This window comes from Salvelinus sp. IW2-2015, unplaced genomic scaffold (genome assembly GCF_002910315.2).
Source record: "Salvelinus sp. IW2-2015 unplaced genomic scaffold, ASM291031v2 Un_scaffold629, whole genome shotgun sequence".
Classification (NCBI taxonomy): Eukaryota; Metazoa; Chordata; class Actinopteri; order Salmoniformes; family Salmonidae; genus Salvelinus; species Salvelinus sp. IW2-2015.
Window position 1 is genome coordinate 393,757 of NW_019942585.1, and position 9,892 is coordinate 403,648.

The 9,892-nt window shown below is 44.6% G+C and overlaps 1 protein-coding gene across 1 annotated transcript in view; it reads right to left on the reverse strand.

The window, feature by feature from the left end:
• The window catches only part of LOC139023964 (uncharacterized), a 6,631-nt gene extending 2,216 nt beyond the window's left edge, over window positions 1-4,415 (reverse strand). The window contains exon 1 of the mRNA XM_070438234.1: window positions 4,343-4,415. Within this exon, the coding sequence (XP_070294335.1) occupies window positions 4,343-4,415 (73 nt within the window). The remainder of the gene's footprint in view (window positions 1-4,342) is intronic.
• Window positions 4,416-9,892: the final 5,477 nt, after the last annotated feature.

The window sequence follows — 9,892 nt, forward strand, 5'->3', positions numbered from 1 at the left end:
TCTCTCTCTCTTGTCATCTTTCCTCTCTCTCTCTCTCTCACTTATCCCTCTCTCTCTCTCTCTCTCTCTCTCTCTCTCTCTCTCTCTCTCTCTCTCTCTCTCTCTCTCTCTCTCTCTCTCTCTCTCTCTCTCTCTCTCTCTCTCTCTCTGTCTCTTCTCTCTCTCTCCTCTCTCTGTGTGTCTCTCTCTTGTGTGTCTCTCTCTCTCTGTCTTCTCTGTCTCTCTTTCTCTGTCTCTCTCTCTCTCTGAGTGTGTCTCTCCGCTCTCTCTGTCTCTCTCTGCTGTCTCTCTTTCTCTATGTCTCTGTCTCTCTCTCTTGTGTCTCTCTCTCTCTCTCTCTCTTCTTTCTCTCTTCTCTCTCTCTCTCTCTCTCTCTCTCTCTCTCTCTCCTCTCTCTCTTCTCACTCTCTTTAGCTCACAACACACATTCCATTAATGAGAGAAGACAACTGTAAAGTCAGATGCTTTTCAGATGAAAGCTACTGTTTATCCTAAAAAGATGATAACTCTGATTTATAAAACATGGAATCTGATTCCCAGAAAAAGGGCAAATCCTTTGTAGAATGCACTTAGGCAGGCTGCATGTGGAATAAAAAAAAAACAAGAGGCCCCCAGAGTGGAAGAATGGCCCCGAGGTGATGCACCGACAATGTGTAATGGAAGGAGATGGAATCCAACAGGATGTACAGCTGTGGTAGAGCGAGAGAAAAGAGAGTTTGTGTGAGAGAGAGAGTGGAGGAGAGAGAGGGTTAAAAGATTAGCTTGTAGGATACTGTTCAACCATCTAAACTTCACTAGCTCACCTACTCTCAGTACAATGGTGTAGTCCACATGCCTGCATATTATATCACCCGGTAGGTGGGAGTGGCAACCATCTTTGTGAAATAAGATCTGCAAACGTGTCTTCCGTGATCAAATCGTGGTCGACGTTGGCTTCATGTGGTTTTCAGATGTCGGCACGGGAGAAGGTGCTATGTAGGGAATAAGACGACGAGGGATGGAAGGAGACCAGCTGTTCTCAAGGCAATGCACAGACCTTTTTTTGGTGGGGGGGGGGGGGGGGGGGGGGGGCAGGTGGTAACATGGTTGACCCTTATTCTGTGTACAGCTCTGTGTGAGGGCACCTTCTCATAGTAGGGCAAAAGGGCATGTGGTAACACTGGTTGACCCTTATTCTGTGTACAGCTCTGTGTGAAGCAAACTGATAACAACCTTAGTAGTGGTTATTATGACTACTGTCTAGTATATTACAGTGAATTCTGAAAGTTATTCAGATCCTTTCCCTTTTCCCACATTTTGTTACGTTACAGCCTTGTTCTAAAACGGATTAAATAAATAAAATTCCTCATCAATCTACACACAATACCCCATCATTTCAAATCGAAAGCAGTTTTTTTAGAAATGTTTGCAAATGTATTAAAAATAAAAACAGAAATACTTATTACATAAGTATTCAAACCCTTTGTTAAGAGACTCAAAACTGAGCTCAGGTGCATCCTGTTTCCATTGGGTATCCTTTAAATGTTTCTACAACTTGATTGGAGTCCACCTGTGTAAATTCATTAATTGGACGTGATTTGGAAAGGAACACACTTGTCTATATAAGGTCCACAGTTGACAGTGCATGTCAGAGCAAAAACCAAGCAATGACGTTGAAGGAATTGTCCGAAGAGCTCTGAGACAGGATTGTGTCGAGGCACAGATCTGGGAAGGATACAAAAACATTTCTGCAGCATTGAACGTTCCCAAGAACACAGTGGCCTCCATCATTCTTAAATGGAAGAATTTGGAACCACCAAGACTCTTCCTAGAGCTGGCCAAGATCAATCGGAGTTGAAGGGCCTTGGTCAGGGAGGAGACAAGAACCCAATGGTCACTCTGACAGAGCTCCAGAGTTCCTCTATGGAGATGGGATAACCTTCCAGAAGGACAACCATCTCTGCAGCACTCCACCAATCAGGCTTTTATGGTAGAGTGGCCAGACGGAAGCCACTCCTCAGTAAAAGGCACATGACAGCCAGCTTGGAGTTTGGTAAAAGGCACCTAAAGACTCTCAGACCAAGATTGAACTCTTGGCCTGAATGCCAAGCATCACGTCTGGAGGAAACCTGGCACCATCCCTACGGTGAAGCGTGGTGGTGGCAGCATCATGCTGGGGGATGTTTCCAGCGGCAGGGACTGGGAGACTAGTCAGGATCGAGGGAAAGATGAACAGAGCAAAGTACAGAGAGATCCTTGATGAAAACCTGCTCCAGAGCACTCAGGACCTCAGACTGGGATGAAGGTTCACCTTCCAACAGGACAACAACCCTAAGCACACAGCCAAGACAACACAGGAGTGGATTCGGGACGAGTCTCTGAATGTCCTTGAGTGGCCCAGCCAGAGCCCGGACTTGAACCCAATCGAACATCTCTGGAGAGACCTGAAAATAGCTGTGCAGCAACGCTCCCCTTCCAACCTGACAGAGCTTGAGAGGATCTGCAGAGAAGAAAGGCAGAAACTCCCCAAATACAGTTGTGACAAGCTTGTAGCATTGGGACCCAAGAAGACTTGAGGCTGTAATCGCTGCCAAAGGTACTTCAATAAAGTACTGAGTAAAGGGTCTGAATACTTACAGTAGCAGTCAAAAGTTTGGACTCACCTACTCATTCAACGTTTTTATTTTATTTTACTATTTTCTACATTGTAGAATAATAGTGAAGACATCAAAACTATGAAATAACACATATGGAATCATGTAGTAACCAAAAAAAGTGTTCAACAAATACAAATTTCAAGAACTTTGAAAGTTTCTTCAAGTGCAAAAACCATCAAGCAATGAAATAACACATATGGAATCATGTAGTAATAGGTGTGTCCAAACATTTGACTGGTTCAGTATGTGAGCACATGTTTTCCAAACCACACTCAAACATTTGAACATTTAACTTCTTATGGCTGCAGGGGCAGTATTGAGTAGCTTGGATGAAAGGTGCACAGAGGTTCCCATAGTAAACTGCCTACTCCTCAGRCCCAGTTGCTAATATATGCATATTACTATTCGTATTGGATATAAAACACTCTGAAGTTTCTAAAACTGTTTGAATTATGTCTGTGAGTATAACAGAACTCATATGGCAGGCAAAAACCTGAGAAGTTCCACTTCCTGTTTGAATTGTTTCTGAGGTGGCAGATTTTCAACCAAGCTCTCATTGAAATTACAGCGAGATATTGATGAGTTTTCACTTCCTCGGCTTCCACTAGATGTCAACAGTCAATAGAACTTTGTCTGATGACTCTAATGTGAAGGGGGGCCGAAGGAGACAGGAATTAGTCAGGTCTGCCACGAGCTGACCATGCTTTCACATGCGCCTTCACATGAGGAGGACCTCCGTTCCACCMCTCTTCTGAAGTCAATCTAATTCTCCGGTTGGAACGTTATTCAAGATGTATGTTAATGTAGAGTGCTACGAGTGATCTCAGCATCCTAGAAAGACACTCGACCAGCTGGTGTGAGGAAGGAGGCCTTGATGTTATTGTGCACATCTATAGCAACTCTGGTTCCCATGTCTACCGACATCCAGGAAGCTGGTGTCTCCTTGTACCACCTGTCTACAGTATCCTGGACACAAGTTCCCAGTGGGTGGGGAGTGGTCAAGAAACGTGGGGTGGCTGTATTGTGTTGATGACTCTGTGTTGTCAGTGTCTATGGTGCAGAGGTAGTTGTGGAGGGCCACGCAGGCCTTCTCAGCTTTCTCTGGGGCAATCTCAAGGGCTCATCCCAGGATCCTCCATCTTGCAGCAAGGATCCCAAAGCAGTTCTCGGAAATTGTTCTGGCTCTTGAGTGGCTGTCGTTGATGATCTTGGCGTCATCAAGGCCAGAAGAACCATTAAATAAAACATGTGTTTCCATTAGTATTGAACAGGAACATGGAGGCTATTAAATGTGTACTGTAACAACTGTGTCGCCTATGCTTTGGACATAGGCCTATCATTTCATTTGTATAGTCACATGTATTTGGTGTATTTCACCTGGAGACGGTCGCATCAAGTTTACCCTCAGAGGGAATGCCTCGTTTCCCATGAAGACATATGGTCTCGGTGTTTGGTTCCCCGGCAAGCACCCTGGCCTTGGTAGCGACAGCTGGCCTGAAATGGGTTGGGAGCCCAGCTTGCTTCATGAGCAGATTTCCGCATCTCTCTCCCGACCATATGAACCCAGGTCGATCATGGTGAAGTGCGTACCTTGCATCTCAGACTGCCATCAGGACCATATGGACCCACCTCCTTCATGGTGAAGTGGTACTTTGCAGACTGCCATCAGGACCTATGGACCCACCTCCTTCATGGTGAAGTGGTACCTTGCATCTCAGCTCCTGCATCGACCATAGGACCCACCTCCTTCATGGTGAAGTGTACTTTGCAGACTGCCATCAGGACCATATGAACCCACCTCCTTCATGGTGAAGTGGTACCTTGCAGACTGCCATCAGGACCATATGGACCCACCTCCTTCATGGTGAAGTGGTACTTTGCATCTCAGCTGCCATCAGGACCATATGGACCCACCTCCTTCATGGTGAAGTGGTACCTTGCATCTCAGCCTGCCATCAGAAACCATATGGACCCACCTCCTTCATGGTGAAGCATACCTTGCATCTCAGACTGCCATCAGGACCATATGGACTAACCTCCTTCATGATGAAGCGTACCTTGCATCTCAGCCTGCCATCAGGACCATATGGACCCACCTCCTTCATGGTAAGCGGTACCTTGCATCTCAGCCTGCCATCAGAACCATATGGACCCACCTCCTTCATGATGAAGTGGTACTTTGCAGACTGCCATCAGGACATATGACCCACCTCCTTCATGGTGAAGTGGTACTTTGCAGACTGCCATCAGGACCATATGGACCCACCTCCTTCATGGTGGAGTGGTACTTTGCAGACTGCCATCAGGACCATATGACCCACCTCTTCATGTGAAGTGGGTACTTTGCAGACTGCCATCAGGACCACTGAGAATTATCCCTAGTAGTCGTAGTAGTCGCTCCGGAATTTGCCGAGCTCGGAAACCGAATATATTTTCCACTGACATCCTGCACAAAGCGGATAATTCCAACGGCGCTGAAGCATGTCGTCAAATCTGGCAACAGACATCCGAAAGTATTGGAAATGTCTTTCCTCGTAGATTGCTTCGCGTAGTTGGAGAAGAGACATGTATTCTCCATTGTCCCCTCGTGTAGTTGTTCAGTGGAAAAACATTTCCTTTGTTGTTGTTTGTATCTCCTCCTGAGTAGTGAGAGAAGTTCAAGCTCTGAGTAGTGAGAGAAGTTCAAGCTCTGAGTAGTGAGAGAAGTACAAGCTCTGAGAGAAGTTCAAGCTCTGAGAGAAGTTCAAGTTATAGCAATTGCAATTCGTAGAGAGACATGTTTGCTTCTGCTTCTGTGGCTAAAAAAGTAGCGTCGCAGAGCATTTGAACACCAGACTAGCCAGTGTTTGTAAACAAAAAGGCATATAACACAGTTTCCGCGTAAGTTTAAATGTCGTCACTAGCTACAGTCAGAGTGCCTCTTGCTTGGTAAGCTACTCTGGCCCCCTAGTGGATATCCACTACACAAGGCCCCTCTTGCTTGGTAAGCTACTCTGGCTCCCCCTAGTGGATATACACTACACAAGGCTCCTCTTGCTTGGTAAGCTACTCTGGTTCCCCCTAGTGGATATACACTACACAAGACTCCTCTTGCTTGGTAAGCTACTCTGGCTCCCCCTAGTGGATATACTACACAAGACTCCTCTTGCTTGGTATGCTACTCTGCTCCCCTAGTGGATATACACTACAAAAGGCTACTCTTGCTTGGTAAGGTACTCTGGCTCCCCCTAGTGGGATATACACTACAAAAGGCTCTCTTGCTTGGACCGGCTGGCCTAGACGTTAAGCTACTCTGGCTCCCCTAGTGGTATCCACTACACAAGGCACCTCTTGCTTGGTAAGCTACTCTGGCTCCCTTAGTGGATATACACTACACAAGGCACCTCTTGCTTGGTAAGCTACTCTGGCTCCCCCTAGTGGATATACACTACACAAGGCACCTCTTGCTTGGTAAGCTACTCTGGCTCCCCCTAGTGGATATACATTACACAAGGTGGCGTTCCTAAATGGAACGCGATGTGAACAAAAGTGTGGCCCAAAAAAACGGACTCCTTCCCATGCACCTGCATCCACGTCGATCGACAAATTAAGCTTTTAAATCAAATAAAATCTTATTAGTTACATACCAACAGGTGTAGTAGCCTTACAGTGAAATCCTGAATACAACAGGTGTAGTAGACCTTACAGTGAAATGCTTACTTACGATCCCCTAACCAACAATGCAGTTTAAAAAAATACGGATAAGAATAAGAAATAAAAGTAACAAGTAATTCAAGAGCAGCGGTAAAATAACAATAGCGAGACTTATATACAGGGGAGGAGGGGGTTACCGGTACAGAGTCAATGTGCGTTAGTTTTAGCTACCTTAAGCTACGGGTTTAAGAAGGATTTTTAAGTCTTGAGACAATTGAGACATGGATTGTGTATTTGTGCCATTCAGAGGGTGAATAGGCAAGACAAAAGATTTAAGTGCCTTTGATCGGGTATGGTAGAAGGTGCCAGGAGCATGTTTGAGGGTGTCAAGAACTGCAACGCTGCTTGGTTTTTCACGTTCAACAATTTCCCGTGTGTATATGAATCTAATTCTTCACCACCCAAAGGACATCCAGCCAACTTGACACAACTGTGGGAAGCATTGGAGTCAACATGGGCCAGCATTCCTGTGAACTCTTTCGACATCTTGTAGAGTCCATGACCTGAAGAATTGAGGATGTTCTGAAGGCCAAGGGGGGGGGGGGGGGTGCAAGTCAAGGCTAAGGAATCTCCTGACCCAGACAGACACGCAGTTTCCCTCCTTCAGCACATTTTGCCACTGACACACAAGATGACTTCCCCCAAGGAGAGACGTCATGGATCCAATCAGAGAGATCCTCCAGGTCGTGAGGTTGTAAATCTGACGAATAGAAAAACAAACAATTAGAAAACAAAACAAAACTCAAACAAGGCTGTAAGTAATTAAAAGGAAGATCCGGTGATGATAGTTTACGTGTCTCATCTGAAATATTGACAGCTCAATCTGAAGCAGTGATACTGGTTTATCAACTTTATATCAGACCCCCGAGACCCCCCCCCTGGGTTCCCCCTGGGTTCCCGTCTACCTGCAGAATAAAGTAAAGGAACTACAGCTAAAACTTAAATATTGGTATTGGATGGTTGTTGTATACTTATGTCATTCTATATTCCACAGAAATAACAACTGTCTCTTAGCTATGTAGCTAAGAAAATAAACTCCGCAGAGTGACTCATTACATTTGCATCCCACATGCTAACTCATTCCAAACGTTTCTGTCACTAAGTCATTGTTTTTATTCAACACAACAGGCCATAATAGCAACCGTGTAGTCTGAGTCAGACATCTTAAACAATGAGACATAAGTGAAAACATACCAGTAGTATCAGGGTAATAACATCTTTTTTGGGGGGGGGACAACTTTCATGAACAAGAATGAATGAACGGGCCTATTTCAAATCACATTTTATTCATCACATGCGTAAAAACAACAGGTGTAGACTATCAGTGAAATCCTTTTTCCAACAATGCAGAGTTAAGATAGAGAGAATAAATAACAAACAAATGTAGAAATAGTGACACGAGGAACACAGTGAATGTTCTATTTTTTCTGACATTTTTTAAATTAAAACTTTATTTAACAAGGTAAGTCAGTTAAGAACAAATTATTATTTACAATGATGGGCTACTCCAACCAAACCCTAAACCTGGACGACGCTCCGACCTATGGGACTCCCAATCACGGCCGGTTGTGCTATTTTTATTTGTATCTGTTTATTTTATTTATTTAACCTTTATTTAACTGGGCAAGTCAGTTAAGAACAAATTCTTGTTTACAATGACAGCCTAGGAACAGTGGGTTAAATGGCTTGTTCAGGGGCAGAACGACATATTTTTACCTTATCAGCTCAGGGATTTGATCTAGCAACCTTTTGGTTACTGGCACAACAACTCTAACCACTAGACTATCTGCCGCCCCACTAATACAGGTTTTGGAAAGGTGCAGACCACTGCTGTGGATACCCAATAACAATAACAATAACAATAACGAGTAAAAGTAACATAGCTATATACAGCGATTACRAGTACCGAGTCGATGTGCAGGGGTACAAGGTAATTATGGTAGCTATGTACTGTACATATAAACTGTAGGTAGGATTACATAGGTAGTATTTTACTAGTAGTGATATTATTAATATTATTATTATAAAATAGTATTTTATTATTTGTAAACATTTATGAGCATGTATAAGCATCATCAGCATTACATTTACAAACATTTATAGTATTTATAATAATTTATAAAACATGTATAAACATTTAAAATGGGTTATTCGTGAAAGTTGTTATAGAATGTGACATTATGTTCATATGGAATCTGTCATATGGTAATGCTAAAACATTGTTGAGGGGTCATGGTAATGCTAAAACATTGTTGAGGGGTCATGGTAATGCTAAAACATTGTTGAGGGGTCATGGTACACAGACCACGAGAGATTGGGTATTAGTGGCTACACAGTACTCCATCCACTGGGTATTAGTGGCTACATGGTACTCCATTCCACTGGGTATTAGTGGCTACACAGTACTCCATCCACTGGGTATTAGTGGCTACACGGTACTCCATCCACTGGGTATTAGTGGCTACACGGTACTCTCATCCACTGGGTATTAGTGGCTACAAGTACTCCATCCACTGGGTATTAGTTGCTACACAGTACTCCATCCACTGGGTATTAGTGGCTACACAGTACTCCATCCACTGGGTATTAGTGGTACACAGTACTCCATCCACTGGGTATTAGTGGCTACACGGTACTCCATCCACTGGGTATTAGTGGCTACACGGTACTCCATCCACTGGGTATTAGTGGCTACACGGTACTCCATCCACTGGGTATTAGTGGCTACACGGTACTCCATCCACTGGGTATTAGTGGCTACACAGTACTCCCATCCACTGGTATTAGTGGCTACACAGTACTCCATCACTGGGTATTAGTTGCTACACAGTGCTTCATCCACTGGGTATTAGTGGCTACACAGTACTCCATCCACTGGGTATTAGTTGTACATGGTACTCCATCCACTGGGTATTAGTGGCTACACGGTATCCATCCACTGGGTATTAGTGGCTACACGGTACTACCCATCCGCTGGGTATTAGTGGCTACACAGTACTCCATCCACTGGGTATTAGTGGCTACACGGTACTCCATCCACTGGGTATTAGTGGCTACACAGTACTCCATCCACTGGGTATTAGTGGCTACACGGTACTCCATCCGCTGGGTATTGTGGCTACATGGTACTCCATCCACTGGGTATTAGTGGCTACACAGTACTCCATCCACTGGGTTTTAGTGGCTACACAGTACTCCATCCACTGGGTATTAGTGGCTACACAGTACTCCATCCACTGGGTATTAGTGGCTACACAGTACTCCATCCACTGGGTATTAGTGGCTACACAGTACTCCATCCACTGGGTATTAGTGGCTACACGGTACTCCATCCACTGGGTATTAGTGGCTACATGGTACTCCATCCACTGGGTATTAGTTGCTACACAGTACTCCATCCACTGGGTATTAGTGGCTACATGTACTCCATCCCATGGGTATTAGTGGCTACACGGTACTCCATCCACTGGGTATTAGTGGTTACACAGTACTCATCCACTGGGTATTAGTGGCTACACAGTACTTCCATCCACTGGGTATTAGTGGCTACACAGTAACTCCAT